General features: G+C 54.1%; 4 protein-coding genes across 5 annotated transcripts; 1 reads left to right on the forward strand and 3 right to left on the reverse strand.

The window, feature by feature from the left end:
* Positions 1-3,979: 3,979 nt before the first annotated feature.
* On the reverse strand, positions 3,980-8,892 carry GALR3 (galanin receptor 3). Of its 2 annotated transcripts, none has more exons than XM_032688764.1 (3): positions 8,355-8,892; positions 6,795-6,916; positions 3,980-6,225 (listed from the first exon to the last, which is right to left on the reverse strand). In XM_032688764.1, exons 1-3 carry the CDS (start codon positions 8,787-8,789, stop codon positions 5,343-5,345), a joined length of 1,440 nt encoding a protein of 479 aa, XP_032544655.1. In that variant the 5' UTR covers positions 8,790-8,892; the 3' UTR covers positions 3,980-5,342. The 2 variants fall into 2 exon arrangements, with proteins under 2 accessions (XP_032544655.1, XP_032544656.1); XM_032688765.1 differs by having other exon boundaries at positions 6,795-7,166; positions 8,355-8,417.
* LOC116787284 (noggin-like) lies at positions 6,699-10,489 on the forward strand. Its single transcript, XM_032688766.1, has one exon. The coding sequence runs from the start codon at positions 9,385-9,387 to the stop codon at positions 10,414-10,416; it is 1,032 nt and encodes a 343-aa protein (XP_032544657.1). The 5' UTR covers positions 6,699-9,384; the 3' UTR covers positions 10,417-10,489.
* Positions 10,490-13,139: 2,650 nt separating this feature from the next.
* On the reverse strand, positions 13,140-18,638 carry GCAT (glycine C-acetyltransferase). The gene is made up of 9 exons (XM_032689317.1): positions 18,418-18,638; positions 18,201-18,331; positions 17,517-17,618; positions 16,850-16,996; positions 16,401-16,555; positions 15,029-15,111; positions 14,479-14,650; positions 13,927-14,048; positions 13,140-13,500 (listed from the first exon to the last, which is right to left on the reverse strand). The coding sequence occupies exons 1-9, from the start codon at positions 18,620-18,622 to the stop codon at positions 13,349-13,351; spliced, it is 1,269 nt and encodes a 422-aa protein (XP_032545208.1). The 5' UTR covers positions 18,623-18,638; the 3' UTR covers positions 13,140-13,348.
* A 2,255-nt stretch (positions 18,639-20,893) lies between these two features.
* On the reverse strand, positions 20,894-21,829 carry LOC116787642 (histone H5). Its single transcript, XM_032689423.1, has one exon. It carries the CDS (start codon positions 21,660-21,662, stop codon positions 21,084-21,086), a length of 579 nt encoding a protein of 192 aa, XP_032545314.1. The 5' UTR covers positions 21,663-21,829; the 3' UTR covers positions 20,894-21,083.
* Positions 21,830-22,450: the final 621 nt, after the last annotated feature.

The raw sequence follows: 22,450 nt of genomic DNA on the forward strand, positions 1-22,450 counted from the left end.
TATTCAGCGGCTGAAATAATTAATCTCTGACATCTGAATTCCTTTATTTCCTCCAACTTTGCCTTTCTAACACACTCCAAATCCAGCACTGCAATTATCTGTGCTGCTAAGGCCCAATGAAGCATCTCTGGCAAACCCCATGAAGCATCTCTGGCAAACCTCCCACCCTTTCATCTGCTTCCTCTGCTCACTCTGTGAGCAAGATAGATCTCTTATCGTTCATCACAGGAAGGTACTTACAGAAAGATGCCTTCTTCATGCGGTGTGCCTGGCCCATGTGGGAGAGCAGCCGTAGGCAGCTGAGGGCTCAGGGACTGAGTAGATGGAAGAGTCAGTAAGTTTTGATTAGGAAGCTGATAAAAGAGGTATGGCAAACAGCGTTCCTTTGGTTTTTTTCTGAAAGCTCTGAGAGGGGAAGAGAGCATGTGGTTGTTGGAAGAATTAACATAATCAGCTGTCAACCTGCTAAGGCTGATTGTGGATTAGCAACCAGCAGCTAAACCCAAAAGCAAGTAACCAGAATTCCCACTCCAGGACTGCCAGATTTGCATGCAGGGGTGTAAGCACGATGAGCTTCTTGGCATCTGGGTCTGACACCTCCCAGCAATGTTGGGCTCATGTCACACATGCCAGGGAGATGCCAGACACCAGAACCAGTGCACAGTTGGCACTAAGTTGCTCCACAGAGAGGAGATGGTGCCGACCCCTAGCTGCAAAGCCCCAACCTGCTCGCACCTCTCCCATTTCATCTCTGTTTCAGCTCTTAGAACGGCAGTACTCGGCTAATGTGGCAAACCAGCCTCTGCAGGGTTAAAGATGAGCTCATCAGCCTGGGTGATGACAAGTAGGAAAGAAAATACAAGCAAGGAGTCATTAATTAAGGCAAGAAGCTAGGAGCAGAGACTGCAGAATGCTAATCAGTCTGGAGGGAAGGCTGCGTGGAAAGCAGCAATGAAGCTCCTTCAGCTTTAATTAAATCTAACTATATCAAGGATGTGACATCTTTGCTTCACCTCTGCTTTTGAGCTGAGAAACCGGTTGGAGCATGTACGCTGTTACTGGGCAGACAGGAATTCCCTCCTGGCTCCAGAGCCTTCCCAACTGAAACTCGGTGCCTGCCCATCCTGCTCACGTGCTCCCCAAAATCAGGGCTTAGCACCAGGCAGAGCTTAGGGAAGGGGCCTGGGGCTTGCAGCCACTTGTCACATTAAATACACCTTCTCCTAAGGTCTTCCTTGTCTTCTCTGCCCTGTTTTATTTAGGCTTCACCCAAATGTGCAGCAGTCACTTCTGAGATGATCTGCTTCCTTTGCAAGCTGGGACTAGGAGGAGCAGGATCAGAGGTGAGAAACAGCCCAGCCGCATCTGGGCAAGAACAGGCAGCATCCAGCTGTGCCACATCACTCTTCCTGACTCCTGTTCCCTTCTCCCTCCAATGCTTTAGGCTGTGTAGTGAGTCTTCACCCATAGAAATGATGTAGGTATTTGTGTTGCCCAGAGGTGGGTTTGAGGCCATGTGAGCTGGCCACCAGCCATGGCATCATGTGCAAAGGATGGTTGTAGAGCTTGCTGTCCCGGGAAGGTGGGTAAGGCAACCTGGACATGTTTCTGAAAAGCATCAACTGCAGAGGAATGGCAGCCATCATGAAGGGAGGGAGCTTGGAAAATCACAAACAGGGATAGGAGGCGAGGGAGGCTCGAAGTGCAGAAAGCAACATCAAGCACTTGAATGGAGAAAGAAAACTAATTCCCAGCACAGCTCTTCAGCTGTGTCCTTGGGTGTCCTTGGAGCTGAGCTCCAGCAAGGCCTACAACAGCTTCAGCAAGCATTAGAAATACCACGTCACCTGGGAATTTAAGAGCAGGCAGGACAAAGCAATAAGGAAAGATTTACGCAAACGGAAGTAGGGAATAGAAAGAGAAGAAGAAATAAGGGGGGCATTGTGGCTCTGTTCACACACATCACAGCTCTGCAAGCTGCCTGATGTCACCCAGCCCTGCTGCACAATGTCTACAGCACTGACAGCATTGGAGGGCACTGCTGGGACCAAAACACCTTTACTTTTTACACAACCTCCAGCACCATGCATGGGGACAAGTGAGGACACCAGCAGATTCTACAGGCCATGCAGGGCTCAGGACACCACCGATGGCACTGCATAGCTTCACACAACTTAGCATTTGATGCAGCCTCGTGCTGGCAATTGGCTCCCAATGATGATCTCTCTCCTCTCTGCCAGCTGGGACTCCTCAGCATGAGTTCCCTCGCTGTTTTAATTAGCTAGAAAGAGAGGAGTGTGGTCCTTCCAGATTTCCAGGCTACAGAGTCTGCTGTAGCACCCAGTCCTTGCATCTCCACCTGGAAAGTCAGCCCATAGGCCTTTGCTGGGAGGGATATCTCCATGAACATGATAACTGTGGGCAGTGGGGTGTAGGAAAGTGAACTGTGGAAAGAGAATGACCTGCCTTGTTCAGGGCAAAGGTGTTCATTCTGAAACCTACTGGTGCTATGACAATCTGTAATTGTTTCCCATCTTCAATGTGGAAGTCTGTGTGTCCCACAATGTCACTGCTTTCCCCAAACACTTTTTGCCAAGCTTTCCCTCTTTCAAACTGCTATTAAGAAATTATGGGTGCAGATCTGCCTCATGTTAAGAGTTACATACTCAGGATCCATACAGCACTAATTAAATTCCATATGTAATTAAGGAAAAGGAGGGTTGCAATCACTAAGTTTACTGTGAATGTTGTGGGTGGTGATGGCAGGTCTCAGACATGGTTACAGGATTGTGGAGGAGGTGGCTGAGGAGCTCTGGGGAACTTGAACTCAGTGGGTTTGAATGAGTGAGCTCATCTCTCACTGCCATCTCAGTGGGGATAAGGTGTGGGTCTGATGATCCTGGAGGAAAGAAAAACCCTTGTCATGTGGTCAGAAACTGTGATGCTAATGGATATTCCTTTCTTGCCTCTCTAGACCCTTTCTAGGGCTTCTTCCTGGTTTTCTTCTACAGCATGACCAAAAGCTCCCAGGCCACAGGACTGAGGCTCAGGGGCCCTGTCTGTGCTGGCAAACAGGATCTGTCTTGCTCACACTTGCAAGTCAGGTGGCATCACACACCTTGTGTTCCCAGAGCAAAGCTGTCTCATCCAACGGAGGGTGGCCTTGGGTGGCTGCAGTCACCTGCAGCACATGGACTTGGGAAAACTGAGTATCCTGCGTGGTCCTCCCCTCCCCTCTCATGACTCATGTCATGGCCATGTGACAAAATGGGAGCTATGTGAGGTCAGCTAGGCACTGCAGCAAACCACAGCATTGCAGCAATGCAAATCCCACTGGCTCCCTCCCTCCCACATATGCTAGACTGATCAAAGGCCTTGCTTAGACATTGTTTTCATGGGCTTCTCTGGCAGCCTGATGATGCAGAAAAATGCTGGAGAAAGACGTTGTGGGGCTGGAGTCCCAACACAGCCAAGCTATGCTCACCCCAGCTCTGGAGCAGCAGGACTTGCGGAAAAGTCTCCTGCCAGAACATGAGTGCTCTGTCAGCACATTGCTTCCCACCTCCCTCATGCCCTCTTGTCCACCCTTTTCCCATCTGCTTGTAGCCCCTCACTTTGCACTGCCTTCTCACCACCACTTTCTGTCCCTGGAGATGGCTCTCACCCAGCCCCACACATTTCTCATTTATATTGCCCCCCCCCCAGGTACTCTCACCATCCCTCCCTTTCCCTCTCTCTAGTTCTGTCTCCTCCTATGACTCTCTTAAACACCAGCAGTGCTGGAGTCATATTAAAACCCTCAGCTTTGCTGCTTCTGGGCACTTCTGCAGTGTCTGCAAAGGCAAATAAACAAATTGCTGCCATGCTAGTGAGTCTGTGGTCAGATGGCTCACGCGGCCTACACCACCTCCAACCCAGACTGCAGAGCCCTGTGCACAGCAGAGATTGTATCCAACACACAGCAAACAAGGCAGGAGAAGGCAATTACCAGGTTTATTAAGGTCAAGCAGGGGAGAAATTCCAGCAATTTCTAATTTCTTGTCCCGCCCTGCTATCCCCACAGCACTTCCCACTGTCAGGCTGGGAGGATTCTTGGCCCTGCTACCAAGGGCCTGTCGTTGAGCTGCTGCCACAGCTAAAGGTTTCTCCGCAGCTGCTCGGGGCAGCAGGGACAGAGCAGGGGAAAGTTTTTCTCCCAGGTGGACATGGGTCCCACAGCTGTCCCACAACAGTGGCCAGTCTTGGAAGATATCCCAACCCCCTCAGTGGTGTTGGCCACGTGCTCTCCTGGAAGTCTTCTCCACCATGTAGAAAGGAGTACTAAGGACTGAGCTAAGTGCGCATGGGTGTGATGGGCCTGTTTCTTTCTCCTTTGCCTCACCATGATTGTCACCTGGCTCCACAGCTCATTTTGCAGCTTGGCTACTTTCTTTTGCTTTGGTGACAGCCATCAATTCACTCACCATCGTCATCATCACATAGAAAAAAAATGTCTGGCCAAGCAAGTAAACAGTGCGTGTGGGGCTAATATCACTGAATAACGTCACTGCTCTGAGATCAAGAGGACCTTCAGCCCCAGAAGGAAGGGATGAAATTCCAAGTAGCAAGCAAAGATCAAAGAGGAGGCAGCAATCCCTCAGGAATTTGTGAAAGGCAAACAGAAAATAAGCAGAGGGATGGATCAGGTAGAACAATGCTGTGCAGATTGTGTCATTGAGCTGTTGGCACAGACAGCTGACTTCCTTGTGCACCAGTCAATATTGGCAAAGATCCTTTGATTTGGATGCAGAGGCGAGGGAAGGGGGCAGAGGTGGATGAAGGCTGCCCCTGGCACATAGGAAAAGAAGGGCACGTGGGCAGGGGACAGTGTTTCTCCACTTGGGGCTCTCAGGAAGAGAGGCTGCCAGTTACTCTATTCAGACTCAGGTCCCTGTGAACTCCATCCTTCCCACCCATGCTCTGATGTGACCTTAGCAGCCTGGATTTCCTATCAGGATATTTTCATTTTGATTTCCTCCCTCTCAGAGTTTCTAGTCGTTGCACAAAATTAGCAAGTTAGGAAGTTGGGAAATGGAGTCCTTAAAATGTGTTGCAGGAATGCTGCTCAGGTCACTTGACATCATATTAACATGTCCTTCCATTCTGCATTTGGTTAGGTGGATTGTGATTCCTAGGGGAATGCTGTGGGCCAGTGAGCGAAGGTGAGTGGGGCAATGGGTTTACCATTGCCACAGGATTTTTGATGGCTCTGTTGCATCCATTCCCCTCTGCCTCACATTATTTGGCCTGTTTGGGAATAGAGTGGCTACTCACCATCTGGAAAATATATTTCTTCACTTTGTTCATCTGTGGTGAACAGTCAGAAACTCCTGAGTTCCTCTTAGAGTGGTCATGTCTAGGGAATGGCAAGCTGTTGCCAAATGTTCCTCCTCCAGTATCCCCTTTTTAACAGAGACCATGGTATCTTGAAGCTGCTGAGTCCATGCTCTGGCATGACTGGCATCTTCATGGTCCCTCTTCCTGGTGTCTTCTGGGACCTGGGTCACCTCAGTGTTGCCTCCATAGAAACCTCTGGTGCTGTTGATGAAACCTCTGTCCACACTGACCATATGGAATTTCCTTCCAACTCTCTTCTTCTTCTTCCTGGTCTTGTTCTGGAAGAAGAGGCAGGTGAAGACCTGCTTGAAACGCTTGCGGAAATGCTTGGAGATGAGGGCGTAGACAATGGGGTTGAGGCAGGAGTTGGTGTATGACAGGCAGTGGGAAGCCAGGCGGCAAATGTAAGTGGCTCGGTTGAAGGGGAAGTGGCCAAACCAGAAGCAGAGGATGACCAGGTGGTGGGGCAGCCAGCAGAGGCAGAACAGGATGGCCACAGCCACAATCATCTTGGTGACCTTACGCTTGGCCTTCCGGGACTCTGAGATTCTTTCTATGGGGTCTACGGAGGTCCACAGGAACTTGACTGTTCTAATGTATGCCAGGCTCACCACGGTCACAGGCAGGAGGTATCCAAAGACAAACGTGAGGATGTCCAGAACCTTTCGGCGCTGGTCCTCCCAGATGGGGACACAGATGGGCACACCATGGTAGTGGATTATCTGGTAGTAACTGAGGTAAGGCCCTGCAAAGAGCAGTGACAGTGACCAGATTGCTGCAATGGCCACTCCTGCGTTTTGGGAGGTGCGGAGGTCACGGGACTTCAGTGGATAGCGAATGGCCAAGTACCTGGCAAGGAGGGGAAGGAGATGGAGGGACCAAAGACAAGATGGGTGAGATGAGGTATTTCTTCTGCCCTATGGGGATGCCATCTATGCACCCCTACCCATGCAGCCACCCATCCCTCCCCTCCGCCACCTCTTGGGAGTGAGGGTTACAGTGAATTCACAGCTATATCAGAGTCATTCCAACAGTGAGGCTGGGATCCCCATCATCCACTCTGCTGTGCTAGCTCAGGAAGGGCAGGCAGTGTGTCTCCCAAACCAGGGAAGAAAAAGATAGGAGCAAGACTCTACTGTTTCCTCTGAGGTGTGTTGCTGTCCCGGGGCTTTTGCTATTCTTGCTTATGCATGGTGAACACGCCTCCTTCCCAACTGAGGGTCAGTAATCGAGCTGAGAACTTGGCTTTGTGGAAGGTGAGGGCATGGAGAGCTGGCTCTGCTGCTTCTGCCCCTGGGGAGACCCAACCTGCTTTTTACAGAACATTCAACAGGGCAGCCTTTCTCCCACTTCTTAGCTCAGGGGTGGCAAACGCATTGTCTCTGAGCTGAGAGTCTCAAAGGGAAGGGGAGACTTACCTGTCAATGGAGACGGCAGCCAGGGTAAAGCTGCTGGCATACATGGTGAGGTAGATCAGGAAATGCACAGCCTTGCAGGCAAAGGCCCCAAAAAGCCACCCATCCAAGGTGTAAATGGTGGCCTGGAAAGGGACACAGCAGATGATGAAGCACAAGTCTGCCACGGCCAGGTTAAGGATGAAGAGGTTGGTGGTGGTGTACTTGACTTGGCCATTCTGCAGCAGCACAGCCAGCACCAGCCCATTACCCACAGTACCCACGAGGAAGATGAGGGAGAAGATGATGGGCACAATAATCCCTGCTGCTTGAAGCTCCAGGCTGTCAGAAGAGATGTTCCATCCCTCTGGCATCTCCCCACCTGACCGTGGGGACCTGCATGGGAAGAAAGGGAGAAAGCCCTAAAGTGCCTGATTCCAGCCTTTGACACCCATATTTCTCCAGAGATGCCAATCTCAACCAGCTGGTTAAATGATGACACTAAGATCCTCATGATGTTGCTGGCAAGAATGTTGTTGGGATCAGTCAGCTCACACCTGGCTTAAGCAAAACTGAAGCCCCTTTCTCCTGCCCAAATTCACATTCCCACTATGGCATCTCCTGTGCTCCCAACCCCCTGAAGGATCCCCACTGCCCTACCACCTGGCCTCCTTTATATTCCTCCTACAATCTCAAAGCTGCTAAACCTCTTGGGATTGCTTGCTTTGGCAAGTCTAAACCCTGGCTAGTATTTAACCGGGCTTGTCCACGAGGCCATGGGGAAGGGGGCTTCCATGGTCTGTGAGTGGTCCTGGCACACTCAGCCCAGGGCTGTGCCACCTCCGTCAGCAGGAACCTGATGCCTGGATCACACCCCACAGCAGCAGCAGCCCAACATACTCTTATCACAAGGGAACTCCTTAAGCTGGGGCCACCTCCACTCTGGAACTGGCTGCTCCTTGCTCCCGGTGCAGTAGCTATGCTCTGCAGAGAAGAGGCAATTAAGGGCACCTTTTCATGATACTGAGAGGTGGTAATGGTGGCAGTTTGGTGAGGAGCTGCCTGAAATATGACATGATGAACACTGTGAAGGAGTGTGTTATTACCACAGCTCAAGGTATTGTGATCTGCTGCAAAACTTCCTCCAACCCTGAGTAACACTGTGCTCAGGCAGGGAGTGCCAACAGCCTATCTCCGAATGAGCCTTCCCCTTGTTTGCTATCGCTAGAACAAATTGTCCTTCTCTGAGCAATAACTGAGAGGGAAAGACACCATTATCTAGCTACTGTTGACATGCAATTAACTCAGTTTTGGGTCATGCAAGCTCCTTCACCCCATGCTCCCCCATGCCTCAGCTCACGCCACTTCGTTTTCCCAGCTCCTTCGTGTATCACACCAAAAGACTTTCTCTGCCTCTCTGGCTCTTCTGTCCCCTCTGTCCTACTGATAACTATCCATCTGGCCCCATGAGATCTCCTCAATGGAGCAGAGGGGCCTGGCCTCCCTCTGGGCATGCATGGTCACCAGGGTGTCTTTTCTCAGGGAGCCCAAGGCCACCTCTCAGCTTGGGAAGCCAGCACTCACCTTTTCAAGGAAGGGTCTGGAGCTTTGCCACTCGCTTGGGGAGGGGGAGACCTCTGGTCCAGCCCAGGTGATGGTGACAAGGAGGATGCAGACTACCAAAGAGTTTGTCCAGGCAGCTTGGTCACTCTGGTCACTCCTGCCTGGTGCTCCGCTGCCTCCCCCTGCCTGCCACCAGCTCTGCTCTCTCTCCTTCTGGAACTCCTCTCCTTTCTCTCTGTCTCCCCCTTTTTCCCTCCCTCTGCTCTTGCTGCTGAACCATAGATCTCTGTTGATTTTTTTTTCCCATTTCTCTGAGGTTGGGTTTGGAGTTAACTCCTCTCTGCCCAGCTTTTCTACAGGCTCAGCTGCTCCTTGTTCCACTGAGGAAGGGGTGGCAGAGAAAAAGCCCACTATTCTCTGGTGGGAGAGGGAGAATGGAGGGGGGAAGGGTCTCATGGACCCTGGTGGCCACCCCTCAATGCTGAATGTTCAGGATGTCTTATCCAACACCTCCAGGGAACAAGAATATGCCACCACAGCGAGCCTGGTCCCTGCCCTGACCTTGGGATAGGGCCCTAACCCCTCTGGAGCATAAGCAATTAATTGCTATTACTAGCTGTTATTAATTATTGTTAATAGCATGGCTCTGAGCAGATTGAGCCTCTCACACAATGTCTGACCTGGGGAAGGAGGAGAATGCAGGTTTTGGTTTCCATCCAGCCCAGACCTGCACGCCACCAGTGCTGCCAGGGCACTGCAGGGTGAGGAGGGAGGACAAGCCATCAAGGGAGGTTATCTCCAGAGGTTCAGCTTCATCACAGTTGCCTGGGACAGCATGGGTGCTGGCTGATGTGCCAAGAGATGACAGTGACCCACACAGCCCTCCTGCCCTGCTGCCATGTCCACCCTGGTGACAGGACCTATACCCTGAGGACTTCCAGGTGTGCTAAGACTGAGTGCAGCTAGGCGATCCTTTCCCAGCAAGACTCAAAGGCCACCAGCTTCCCTTCGCTGGGAAGGTCCTGGGTGCCTCTTCCAGTGATGGAGCAGGATGTGGAGAAGGAGGTGCTGGCCCCTTCCCCTCCACAGCAGCTCTGATAGCCCTCTGGGGTCAGTGGAACCCTGTGGCCTGACAGAAGGGATAATACAGCTTCTCCATCCCACGTGCCCCTGTGGCAGAAGGGAGCATGGTGTCCCCGCCAGCTCACTATCAGCTGCTGTAACCAGGGAAAAGGGGAAGGCCATGTCTTGGGACGTGGTGATAACCCGGGGGATGCGGCAGAGCACAAGCCTGCACCCTGCCACAGCACTGCTCACCATGGAGGGACCACACCGCTGCTGCCTCCTCCTCCTCCTCCTCTACCTGCTCCCACTGGGCATCCCAAGCCCACCACTGCCTCTGGAGGAACCTCAGGATCTGCCACTGACACTGTCCAGCACCGCTGACCCCACTGCCCACCTGCTGCGCGGCCGCCCCTCAGCCCCAGTGCGGCCCTACAGCCTCTCGCTGTCCCCTGAGGATTACCGCTACTCCCCCAAGCCCCGGCACCTGCGCCCTGGGCGGCTGCGCCGGCTCCTAGGCTCGGCCTTCGACCCCTTCTGGATGGCAACCGAGGAGCCCCGGGGTCGCAACAGCAGCATCCTCGAAGAGAACCTGGAGTCCATGAGCAGGGACCTGGCAGAGGGTGCTGGGCGCTACCGCCGCAAGCTGTGGCGAGAGGTGGAGGGGCTGGAGCTGCCCACCCTGCTGCCCCCTGGCCCGGAGTTGCCCCCTGAGCTACCTGGGGCCCTGGCCCGCCACCTGCGGCAGTGGCTGGTGGAACTGGCTGCCTGCCGCCTCACCTCCACCTGGGTTGACCTGGGACCTGTCTTCTGGCCCCGCTGGGTGCGCCACACCGCTTGTGACACCAGACCTCCTGGCTGCTCCTGGCCCCCTGGCATGATCTGCCGCCCCACACAGCTCACTCGCATCAAGCTGCTGGCCTGGCATTGCTGGGTCCTCCAGCACCCAGGCCCACCAAACTGCACCTGGCGGCAGATCCCCTACCCTGTTGTGACTGCCTGCAAGTGTTCCTGCCGCTGAGGGGGCTGCAAGGGGCTATGGAGGGACCCCATGGTACCTGTTCTTGTAGCCAAAAGGCCTGAAAAGGCAAGAGTCTGCCTGGATTCACCCTTGGATTTGGGGGGAATCCCCAAACAGAAAAATAAACCTCCAGAAAGGAAGTGCGGACGGCTGCTGTCATTGATCTTTCTTGCCAAAACCCTTGGGTGGGATGCAGCTGCTTTGCCCCTTGCCCACCGCAGGGAGGCATTAGCGCCAGTGGAGGCCCTTGTGCAGCATTTATCTCCAGCAGAGGATGCGGAATGGGAAAATCGTGGAACCGAACAGCAGGCTCAGACCCTGCTTGCATCAGCCCCAGATGACTCAGTCCAAGCTGGGGCACCCCTGCCTGCCTGGGTAGGGGAGCAGGCAGGGAGCGAGGTCAGGGAAATGTCAGCAGGGAAGGGGTAGAGGGAGATGGGTCACAGCTCAGGGTGGAATCAGTGGTGGTTAGAGAGACTGTAGGGCATCAGCAGGTAGAGGGGCAGTTTTGGGACTGCAACGAGGTAGCCTAACAAGGATAGAAGTAGGGGGTGGACAGGGACTCAGGGCTGGAAGCATCTGTAGGGCTGGGTGCATATGGAAATAGGATGGGATATGATCCTCTACTGGGTAAGATACATGAACCCCCCGCTTATCCCATGATATAGAGGTGACAGCTCCAGACCCAGGACTGTCAGAGTAGCATGTAAGATCTGAGGTGGGTCAGGGAGCCCAAGCTGGGAACTGCATCCTTGAAAAGCAGTGTCTGCCTCTTCATTCCACCCAGCAAAAAGTCCTCTGCTTTCTGGGCTAAAAGCTGCATGGAGCTGCAAATCAGATCTTGGCTGGGAGGCCTTTAAGAAATAAAGAGCTGGAGGCTTTGCCTGGGATTGCAATATTAACATGATGCCTTGCAGTTGATGGGCGCTGCATTATTCATTTCCAGCGTGCCATCATCTGACCCTCCTGCTTTCCCAGGGCTCCAGCGCTCCCCAGTCTGCTCCCCAGAGAGCTCCACAGTCTGCAGCAGAGCTTGGCCTTGAAGCAGGCAGAGAGGCAGAACAGTGCAGGGAGTTGGCTGCCGAGGGGCCTGAGAGATATAGAGGGGAGAGGGAGGTCGGTGCGCCTGGTGAGATGAGGAGGAGGAAAAAGGGGGAGTCCCCCTGTGCACACAAGAACAATTGTGTGCATCACAGGAGGGGGGCTGCTGCTGCTCTGGCTTGCAGCTGAGCAGCAACACATCTGTATGGCTGTTCTCCCATTCAGGAGGGCTTACAAAGCTGGAGCAGGGTTAAACTGTTTGGGTTAGCTGCCCTGGACAGAGCAGAGACAACAGCAAGACTGCCTGCAGAAGGTCAGGGGAGATGGGGAGAGCAGGGCTGGGGACCAGCAGGAGAGAGGTGCTAGGGAGCACAGTACCGGTGTACAATGGAGGTGTGAAGGTAGGGGGGAGCAAAGGGGGGGGTACACATGCATTCGGCTTAAGACAACAGTGATTCAGTTTAGGGTTTCAACCCCCTGTACCAGATCCCATCTGGCTGAAGCTTCATCTCTTCCACATTGCAAGAGGGGCCTGAGCACATCCCCCTGCCCTTTCCCCATTACATTCTCCTTGCCAAAATACTGCCTGTTGAAAAGGGTTTGCAGCACTGTGAGTGTGTCTGGTGCCACAGAAAGGGAACTCCATATCATAGTTTATCAGCAGGCATATTAAACAAAATCAGCAGTTATGCTACCAGCTGTTCTAACAAGGTCTGGTTGCAGCCCTATCAAAAACATGTTTCTCCCCTGCCCTTTGCAACCCCGGATTAACTCCAGTATTCTTCTGCAGTTGCTCTGGTTAAGGTCAGACATGCTATTGCCCTGTAGCTCGCTCCCTGACTGCCCAAGGGCATGTAGCAATTTCAGAGCAGGTCTTTGCTGATGTGACTCAGTGCTCCAGCACCTAGGCACAGCACACTCCATTTCAGCTGGAATCTGTCTCCAGCTGCAAGTACTCATTCAGCACGTGGGCAGGTGGCAGGACACACATGACTTCTAGAGCAAAACTGATGCAAACAAAGCAATCCTGTGATGCCCAGGACCCACTTGTTCCTGCTTTAATGCTCAAATGCTACGCCAACACAGCTTGGAGGAACAAATCCAGAGATTCCTGCCTGATGGAGGAAAATTACAGGTTTCTGTCCCCTGCTCTGCCTCTGGCTGACACAGACCCTCTTGCCATGCTGCTGGCCTCTGCCCACTGCCCGATGGCCTCTCTGGGGGAAGAAGCCTTTCCCAGAGCAGTTTTGGGAGCACCACAGCAACTGGCAAAGCCTTATAGCTGGTCCTGGGGACCAAACAAGCCTCACATCTAACACCCGAGAGCGAGAAGGAGAGAAAGCAATACTGGAGTTTTGGCTGGCCCATGTCCTCTTTCCCTAACCAGCTGCTGGTGGCACGGATTGCAAAGGGCTTGGGAAACACCCCTGCCTTGGTGGGGAATTGCAGCAGGGAGATCTGCCAGTGATGCTGCTGGACTCAGAAGAGAGCATAGAGGAAGTAGGCAACCTCAAAGCACACCAGCAACGCTGTATTTCCATCAGCAGGAAAGAACAGGAACTGCAGTGCTTCAGCATCTGGACTGAGGCTTCAGGGAGGACACAGCAGAGTGTGTGGTCACAGCACAAGAGGATGGGGATGGCGTGCAGCTCCTGAATGAGAAAACAAGAGGCAGACAAATATCCACTGCACTGCAGGACACCTTTAATGACACAAGAGCTCGTTGCCAGAGCTACTGCCAGCACGCTGCAACAGCCACGGCCTCCTGCAGGCTGCCATGCCTTGAGGATCAGTCCTGTTTTTGGCAGCGTGCTGCTCAAGCCCTTTTCCACCCAGCAGAGGCACTTGGTTGTGGGCAGGGATGGTGCCGTAGGAGGTGTTTGCTGGCCCCTCAACGCAGCGCTCCGTGTTTCCGTCCCACCTCGGTGAAGGCGTCCACACAGCGGTCGATGTCCTCGTCACTGTGCACAGCTGAGATCTGGACCCGAATGCGGGCTTTTCCCTTGGGGACCACGGGGTAGCTGAAGCCAATGACATAAATGCCTGGGAAGGAAACACGGAGAGAGTCAGAACTGGCTGGGAGGGAGAGAGGCAGGTTGATGGGTACTGGGTGATAGAACAGCTTTTGGATCCTCCCTCTCCTCTCAATAACCACTTCCAGCCTTCAGGGTTTTCAAGTGCCATCTTCTCCCAAGCATGGAAATGAGGGTTACAGTCAGTGATGGGGGATGGAGTCCAGCATGGCAGGACAAGAGCATCAATCTAAACCCCCTCCCCAGTAGAGAAAGAAGAAAGATCTAGGGGAGACCAGGAGGCTATTCCAGGAGAGTGGAAGAGTTCCTTATGATGACCTAAATTTGAGATTTCATCCAGAAACATCCTCTGGAGGAGGGCTGGTGGTGGCACCACCAACAACTGTCCCTTCCCTCAGGGAATGTGTCTGCACACAGAGCTCTCCCCCCAGTTCACCTCTGTTCAGCATGTCCTCAGCCATGACTGAAGCCAGTCGAGCATCCCCCAGCATGACCGGACAGATGGGGTGGTCTTTCCCCGAGACAGTGAACCCAGCTGCCGTCATCTTGCTTCTGAACCTGGTGAGGAAAACAAGAGGATTAGTAAAAACCTCATCACCCCTGTCCTTGGGGACTGCTGCCTTTCTTTCCCCTGGGAGCCCTGGCCACTGGGGCTGGGTGAGTTTTGCTCCACTGTGCATCCTCTGGGCAGGGAAAAGATGTCTCTTCCTGGAGTGACCTCCTGCCACATCCTGCTCATCGAAATGGGACTGCAGATCCTTGAGGGGCAGATGTGTCCCAGCACACAGGGCATCCAGATATGACATACCTGCCTGCACACCTGTCTGACACACACAGGCACATCCTGGAGCTTCCCCTGAGCACCCCAGAGCTCTGACTTGCAAGCTACCTTTACAGCTATCACAAGGGAGGTGGGGGTGAATAAATACACAGACAACTCATTCCTAATGAAGCTGTCCCTGCTCCCACCCCAATATGGCCCTCTCACCGTTGGGTTTTGGCAGCCATGGACTGTGCAATGGCATTGCTCTCCATGAGCAGGTCCAGGGCCTTGGATGCACAGCCCACCACAGCGGGGGGTAGGCTGTTGGAGAAGAGGTACGGGCGGGACCGCTGGCGGAGCAAATCGATGAGGGGTTTGGGACCGGTTGTGTACCCACCTGCAGATGAAGGAGAGAGAATTGGACAAGGCACCCCAGGGTGACCTGTTGAGAGTGGGACTTCTCAATAAAGCCAAACTGGCTCCTAGAGCAGGAATTTCAGTACAAACCAGGCTTAAAAATCACAGCTGATGCTTTTGACCAAAAGTTTCCACTTTGACACCAAAGGCAAATGCAGGGGGAGGATGACAGTGGAAGGAGCACGTGCCAGGATCTCCCTTGACCCTGCAGCAGCGTAACAAATGAAGCCTCATGCCACCAGCAGAAGAAGACAACATGCATTTGTTGCTGTATCATTAGGTAGAGGAAGAAAACATAAGCAAAAGCTGTGGAAGCTCTTAAGGGCATGCAGGATCTTGAACAGAAAAATGCATTCACCTGCAGCTCCTCCAAGAGCTTTTCCCAGGGTGGAATTGATGATGGTGACTTTGTCCATTACTCCCAGGAGCTCATCAGTACCCCTGTAAAAAAAGGAATGTCACATTATCAGCTGTGACAGCACACACCAGGGAAGTTGCTTGATGCCTCAAGGGAAACAGAGTGCCACTAGCCAGGTCTCTGGTGTCTCCCCTTCAGGAAAAGGAAGAACAGCCCCTTGTGATAGTACCACCCAAGTGCTGACCTTCCTCTCCTGCAGAAAGGCTACGCTGGGATCTTGTGAGATGAGAGCATGGGTTCTTCGTCCCTTACAGATGGGAGAGTGCTCAAACTTCCCACACAGAAGTTTAATAGTCCAAACAAAGCATCAGCTGTTGTAGGTTTCACTAGTGGAACCAACCAGGTGTAGTAAACGTGCTCTGCAGCTTCATGTTCTCCAACCCAAAAAGGCAAGATGAGGCATGGCCATCCAGCTGTGAGCTGTCTTGAAACAGTGCTGTCGACGACACCACCAGGTTCACACCCAGACTAGCACAATTCACGAAGCATTCAGTAACTGTTCCCTCTTCCTCAAGCCATTGTGCATTTACACACCTCAGTGCAGTCAGACAGATGTTTTTGCAGCTGGTGGGACCACAGAGATCACTGAGACAGAATGACATGGGATGACTACCACGCCCCAAGGAAGGAAGACTACAAGACAAACAGATCTATGATTCCTTCCTTACGATGACTTATATTTGAGAAAGTTCAGTAGAACCTTAGGGTCTGAAATATATTCGAGTTCTGCCACCTCTTGTTATTGATGAAGTGCCACCAGGAGTGGCATCCCTTCTCTTAAAAGATGCCTTTTTGCACGACCATTTTGAGGAAGGATGAAACACCTGCTATGGCCTTGGTAAGAAAACAAGGCAAGTCTCCTTGCTTAGTTCTCAAAACAACACATGAAGCATCTCTTCTTGGCTAACACCTGCATCATGTGCCCTGCTTGGCATCTGGAGGAGCTCCAGGCGATGGAGGCAAAAGCTGCCCCGAGGAAACTAATCAATCTGTGCAAGCTAGCTCCACAAACCTAAGAATTTGAAATTAGTATCTGACAGGAGAAGGATTTGGGAATCAGGAAGTCCAACTGCTTGCCAGGAGAGGCAGATGAGATGGTCACACCATCCCTTACACACTGAGAAGCAGCTGTTACTTTGGGATGGGTCATTGCTAAATTATCTCCCTTCAAACCCAAAGGTAAGGCGCAAACCCTCCAAGAAATGGTGACTCTAGGAGTCCCCACACAAAATATGTTAGTCATCAGCACCTTCGGCCTTGCTTTAGGATCAGTCAGGGTAGGGGGGTAAAGAGAGTTGAAACAGTCACTTACCGACCATTGGGTCCCAGGAAGCCCGTGGCATGGCATTCATCAATGAAGACCAGGGCATCATACTTCTGGGCCAGCTGGCAGATCTCCCTCAGGGGTGCGATGTCACCATCCATGGAGAAGGCACCGTCAGTCGCCACCAGCCGCAGACGATATTTCTATTAGAGGGAAAGAGGCATCCCCAGGGGTGAGGATCTCACCCTGGCCTGGTGAAGGAGACCAGGACATACTCTTAACTCTTGTAGGGAGTCGATATATCTAACTGAAATGGGGGAGATTTGCATTGCAACCAGTGCTTTGCCACCTTGTCTATCCATGCCTGTCTGTGCCCGTCGGCATAAACAATGCCTATGGCACGGGAAAAGGCAGAGCTCACCATTCAGGGCTGGTTACTGCACAGGTACACAGCTAAGTGAGCACCCTCATGTTTGGGTAGGAGCAGACCTCCATACCTGCGCTTCCTGCAGCTTGGCCTCCAGGTCCTGCATGTCCATGTGCTTGTAGCGGTACTTGTTGGCCTTGCACAGGCGGATCCCATCGATGATGGAGGCGTGGTTCAGCTCATCCGACAACACTGCATCCTCTGGGGTCAGCAGGGCCTGGCCACACCAAACAAAAAGGATCATCCTTAGCTCTGTTATGGCACCTCACCAAGATGTTTCAGCCTCTCTCGGTACAGAGGACAAGGCTGCAGTTGATTGCAGCTGACATGTCTCTCCTGGCACTGCTAAACTTTGCACTTTCCTTCCTAGCCACCTTATCCTCTGATTTCTTCAGGCCAGGCTCTTGCCTGTGGCTTCTGAGCTCAAAACCTCCCCCCTAGCAAGCCTGGAGGATCACCCATTCCCTCACCTACACTTTAAGGGGAAGTACAGATCTCTGAGGAAACAAGAACCCTCCCCAAAAGCTGGAGCTGGCTGGCGACAGGGGAGGTGAAGGCTGATTAAATGCCTCTGCATGGCTTCCCCAGTCCAAGGACCCCAAGTCGGGGCTCTTCACCACCAGTCACTGCCATCTTTTCTGGCATACACAGCTCACATCAGAGCCTCTGGAAGACACAGCAGGCACATTGCTGTCACCTCCTTCCTCCATACACAACACACGGGAAGCCCTACAAACCTCAAAGATACCAGCGTTGGCATCAAAGCAGCTGGCATAGAGAATGGCATCTTCCCTCTGGTGGAAGCGTGCGATTTTTTCCTCCAGGTCCTTGTGTATGCTCTAAAGGGAAGAGAGAGTGAAAGTCAGAGGTGAAGCAGCAGAAGTTCTTGCTTGCCCACTGAGGTTAAATGCTGACTTGCAAGGGGAGGAAACAGCCAGGTTTTATTCAGAAAAAGTGTGTGTGCATGGGAGAAGTTAGTTGTGCTCCCTAAAATATGATTATGGTTTTGGATGCCAAAACCTCAGCAGGGAGTTCCTCAAGCACAGGGGAGCAGCTCTGAGTTTTCTTTGCACTTAATCAGCCAGTGCTCTGAAAGGGCTCCAGCAGGGATAAGCTGGGGTGGGTCTGATAGAGCCACTTCAAATCAGGTTGACTGTAATTTTGACCCACAAGAGAGGGAAAAAGACGTTAATTTTCCGAATTCAGAGTGGTGTTTCGTTTCTTTGCTCTCAGGTGTTGTACTGGTTTAAATTGGCATATTTCCAGATCTTTGGCTAGTGGGGACCTAGTAGGCTCTTTTTTTCACCGAGCCACGTGTACCTTACGGCTGTGCACGCATGCGAGTGTAGAGAGGGGAATCTGCGTGGACACCCTGCGAAAGACTACCGCGGTGCAGGGGATGCTGCCCGGATGCCCGGTACCTGGGTACCGCAGATAAAGCGGACCGAACTGAGCCCAGCGCCGAACTTCTCGAGGGCCTCCACGGCGGCACGGATCACCTCGGGGTGGCTGGAGAGACCCAGGTAATTATTGGCACAGAAGTTGATGATCCCTGCAGGAACACAGAGAAGCGGGGACATCGCGCCGAGGGAAGAGGAGGCCGAGAGCCCCCCTCCCCGCTGCCCGCCCCGCACGCACCGCCTCCGCCGCCCGCCAAGCGGAGGTGGGGACCCTGTCGGGAGGCGATGACCCGCTCGCTCTTCCAGGTGCCGGCGCCTCGGATGTCCTCCAGCTCGTTCTCCAGCCGCTGCCGGAGCCGAGCCGCCGCCGCTCCGGACGCGGCCCGAGGGGCGCCGGCCCCCCCGCCCCGCAGCGCCCGCACCGCCGCTGCCGAGCGCCACATCCCGCCGCTCCGGGCCGCCCCGGGGCGGGGCTACGGCGGCCAGGCGGCAGTAATTATCCACGGGTTAATTACAGACCAATGGCCATTGGCCGCCGGGGCACCGCCCCCCGGCCGGCGGGGAGGGGAGGGGACGAGCCGAACCGAGCCGAGCCGAGCCGAGCCGAGCCGGGCCGGGCCGGGCCGGGCCGGGCCGAGCCGGGCCGAGCCGAGCCGAGCCGAGCCGAGCCGAGCCGAGCGAGCCGAGCCGAGCCGAGCCGAGCCGAGCCGAGCCGAGCCGGGCGGGGTGGGGCGGGGCTGCTGCGGCTGCTGCGGCTCCACCGGCTGGAAGGCACTCGGACACCTTCCCTGGGAGGCGTTCGGAATCTTCTTTGGAGGAGAGGCTCTGTCCCAAGGGGTTTAGGCAGCCCAAAGCCAGGCGATTTGGGACGCCCGGAGTCTGAGGAATCCTGGAGAAAAGGCACCCATGGGATTTAGGAACTGTAAGGGGGTCGTGGACTAGGGCCTGAGGGGTTTTGGGATTTTGGAACAACAGGGAATCATGGACCTTAAGGATCAACAAGCCCAGGAGCACTAGGTGCCCCCACCTAAGGGATTTGGGGTCCTCAGAACAAGGGACTTCGATCCTAAGTGGGTTATGGGTGCCCACCACTGTGGATAATGAACCAAGGGTCTGTAGGATTGGGTGCATCCAGCTGAGGGTGTGTTGGACCGAGAGGTTTAGGATTTACCAGGTAAAAATCAGATACCCAAGCCCAAGAAATCTGAGTGCCTCTGGCCGAAGGGATTTGTGAGCCACAGGTCCAGGGGCTTTAAACACAAGGAGTCATAGAATGATAGAATGGTTTGGGTTGGAAGGGTTCTTAGAGACCATCTAGTTCCAACACCCCCAGCTGTGGGCAGGGATACCTTCCATTAGACCAGGTTGCTCAGAGCCCCATCCAACTGGCTGGAATACTTCCAGGGATGGAGCATCCACAGCTTCTCTGGGCAACCTGTTCCAGCTGGACAAGGTATCTCCATCCTCCACTACAGCTGACTGGGGAATACTATGGCCAGAGTGGTTTAGGCAACTCATTCCAGGGCAATTAGGCACCAGGCTCTTGAAAGGCATCAGGGTCTTCAGTTTAGGTGGTCAGGAGCTTTTGGTCCAAGGGTCTTACGAACAAGAGCCCTAAGGGATTAGGTGCCTCTGGGCCAAGGATTTCAGTACCCTGAAGTACACAATTTGGAATCCTCCATGGCTGAAAGAGTCAGGCACTGTCTGCCCAAGTGATTTAGGAACAAGAGGCCAAAGGATTTGGGATCCATTGGGGAGGGTGAAGATACTGGGCTCACGAGATTTAGGCAAGCAAGCCCAAGGGGACTGGGCACCGAGAGTTTTTGGGATTTCAGAGCTCCTGGCCCAGGTGGTTGGGGATCTTGATGTCCAAAGAGGTTAGATGTCTCTAGCCAAGAAGGATTAGACAACTTCTGCCTGAAGCTCAGACCCTGCTGAGCAGTGGGGCCAGCCCACAGGCTCCCTGCCAGCCCTAGCTGTCAAGATCACCCCGCCCTGCCCAGGGAGGAGCTCTGGCAGGGGCCAGGCAGGCCCTGGAGTCCTGCCAGCCCCCACTGGGCACAAAGCCAGAGCCCCAGGTGACAGCAGGGCCAAGCCCAGCAGTCTGGCCTCACTATCGTGGCTGCCCACCCGAACCTTCCTGCAGAGCTGGCCACTGCCGTGCTCGGGATGTTCCTCTCTAGGGAGCCAAGCCACTTATGGCCATGTTTGTCCTTTCTACCCAGGGTGATCCTGCTTCCCACTTGATGGGCACCTCCAACTCCTTGAGAGCCAAGGTGGACAGACTTTGGCCCTGTTCCACCTCCTGCATCCTGTCCCTGCCCCAAGAATCCCTGCCACCACCCAGCTGTGCTGAGGCAGCTCCACAGGCAGACAGGCAGCCCCACTGCCCAGCTGGCTGCTGGTTATCTCCAGCACCAGCTAGACTTCCCACCCAGCAGCCCAACATACCCAGGGCAGAGGAGGGAAGGCTGAGGATTTTGCAGCCGTATGTTCCCACTTCCCCACCAATGTCGGCAGAGTCTTTGCCTGGCCCCAGCAGACACATGAACCCCCAGGAATTGGGGCAGGATCAGGAACTGAAATCCTGTATGGCCCCAACAGACATACGGAATCACCATCACTCCCAACACACAACAAGCAGCCCAGCACTAAAAAAACCCAAGACATACACACAAGAAATTTCTGAGACATCAAAATGAAAACCAGACCAGTAACTCTTAAAAATGGGAACTCTCCATACTAAAGATGTTCCTTTTTTTCATTCATTAACTGCCTTATTTTAGTGATTTCCATTCAGCAATAGATCAATTCTTTATAAAATGCAATAGAAAGGGGTAAAAATAAAGGCAACAGCTATTTACAGAACCAACAGGGAGAGTACCGAAACGCCTCTAGACTTCTTCACTTCTTCTTGGGTGATTTCCGGGCGCTGGACTTGGCTCTGGGTTTCGACCGCTTTGCCTTCTTGGGTTTGGACACCTTCAGCGACTTGGCCTTAACAGTCTTTGGCTTCTTGGCTTTCTTCGGGCTGGACCTCGACTTCTTCCTGGCTTTCCTGGCGGCAGATTTGGGCTTCTTTGCCGGTGACTTGGCTTTCCTGGACCTAGCTCTTTTCCGAGGTGAAGTGGATCTCCTGGCAGCCTTCTTCCTCTTCTTGGCTGGGGACTTCTTCGCCTTGCTGGCCTTGGCCAGGCGGAAAGAGCCAGAGGCACCGACCCCTTTGGCCTGCTTGAGGACTCCGGCGGTGAGCAGGCGCTTAATGGCGAGCCTGATCTGGACGTCGGCGTTCTGGCCCACCTTGTAGTGGCTCTTCACGTACTTCTGGATGGACTGTCGGGATGAGCCGCCACGGCTCTTGTCGGCCCGGATGGCTGCCGTGATCATGTCCGTGTACGTGGGGTGGGCTGCTGGACGCCGCGCTGACCGGGCCCGCTTGGGCTTGGCGGCCGGAGCCGGGGCTGGGATCGGGCTGTCGCTCATGGCGAGTGCTTCGTTCCGCGATGCCCCGCTACGCCCTCGCGGTGGGAAGCGTGGTCCGCCTGGCCGGGGACCCCCGCCCCTGGGCGGGGAGAGGCTGGGAAGGGAGCGGTGGGTGAGTGAAGCCGCAGCACAGCCGGTGCCGCGCTGCCTCCCGTGCCCCCGCCGGTGCCTCTGCGGCCGCGCCCGCCGCGGGCTCCCTTTAAAGCCGCGGTGCGGACCGCGGGGAGGACTTCCCCGCGCGCGCCACCCGCCGCCCCGGTGTCCCCGCGTGTCCCCTGCCACGCCCAGACCCGACCCGCCGGGAGGGACAGGCAGGGACAGTGCGGGGGACAGTGTGGGATCGAGAAGAGTACTGGGGGGAAACACTGGGACGGGGAGGCACGCTGGTGGAGTCAGTGCGGGACAATGAAGGACAAGCACTTGGAAGGGACACTGAGTGGGGCACTCTAGGACAAGGTGCATTTGGAAGGATATTGAGTAGGCTCGAGGAAGGACACTGAATGGGACACGGTGAGACAGTGGGGAGTACTTGGGGACGCTGGGAAGACAGGGACAGGCATGGCAGGGATATTCAGGGCAACATCAAGACAGATGGGGGTACACTTAGGAAGGACATAAGGGGTGGGGGAAGGACACTTAGCAGGGACATAAGGAGACACTCAGGAAAAATATCAGGGCACAAGGAAGAACACCAGGCAAGACATCAAGGGGACAAGGAAGGACACAAGAGGAGACACTGAGGGTCTCACCAAGGAGAAAAGGGAGAGCACTGGGTGCAAAATCATCTC

This window comes from Chiroxiphia lanceolata, chromosome 5 (assembly GCF_009829145.1).
Source record: "Chiroxiphia lanceolata isolate bChiLan1 chromosome 5, bChiLan1.pri, whole genome shotgun sequence".
In the NCBI taxonomy this organism is placed as follows: domain Eukaryota; kingdom Metazoa; phylum Chordata; class Aves; order Passeriformes; family Pipridae; genus Chiroxiphia; species Chiroxiphia lanceolata.

Coding starts and splice junctions, on each gene's coding strand:
- GALR3 (XM_032688764.1), bottom strand. CDS start 8,789: ATGAGACCCTTCCCCCCTCCATTCTCCCTCTCCCACCAGAGAATAGTG. Junction 6,917..8,354: donor CCAGACCCTTCCTTGAAAAG/GTGAGTGCTGGC, acceptor GTCCCTTTCCAG/GCCACCATTTACACCTTGGA. Junction 6,226..6,794: donor GCTGCCGTCTCCATTGACAG/GTAAGTCTCCCC, acceptor CCTCCTTGCCAG/GTACTTGGCCATTCGCTATC.
- GCAT (XM_032689317.1), bottom strand. CDS start 18,622: ATGTGGCGCTCGGCAGCGGCGGTGCGGGCGCTGCGGGGCGGGGGGGCC. Junction 14,651..15,028: donor AGCTCTTGGAGGAGCTGCAG/GTGAATGCATTT, acceptor CTTCATCTGCAG/GTGGGTACACAACCGGTCCC. Junction 14,049..14,478: donor ATGGCTGCCAAAACCCAACG/GTGAGAGGGCCA, acceptor TTTCCTCACCAG/GTTCAGAAGCAAGATGACGG.
- LOC116787642 (XM_032689423.1), bottom strand. CDS start 21,662: ATGAGCGACAGCCCGATCCCAGCCCCGGCTCCGGCCGCCAAGCCCAAG.
- LOC116787284 (XM_032688766.1), top strand. CDS start 9,385: ATGTGGAGAAGGAGGTGCTGGCCCCTTCCCCTCCACAGCAGCTCTGAT.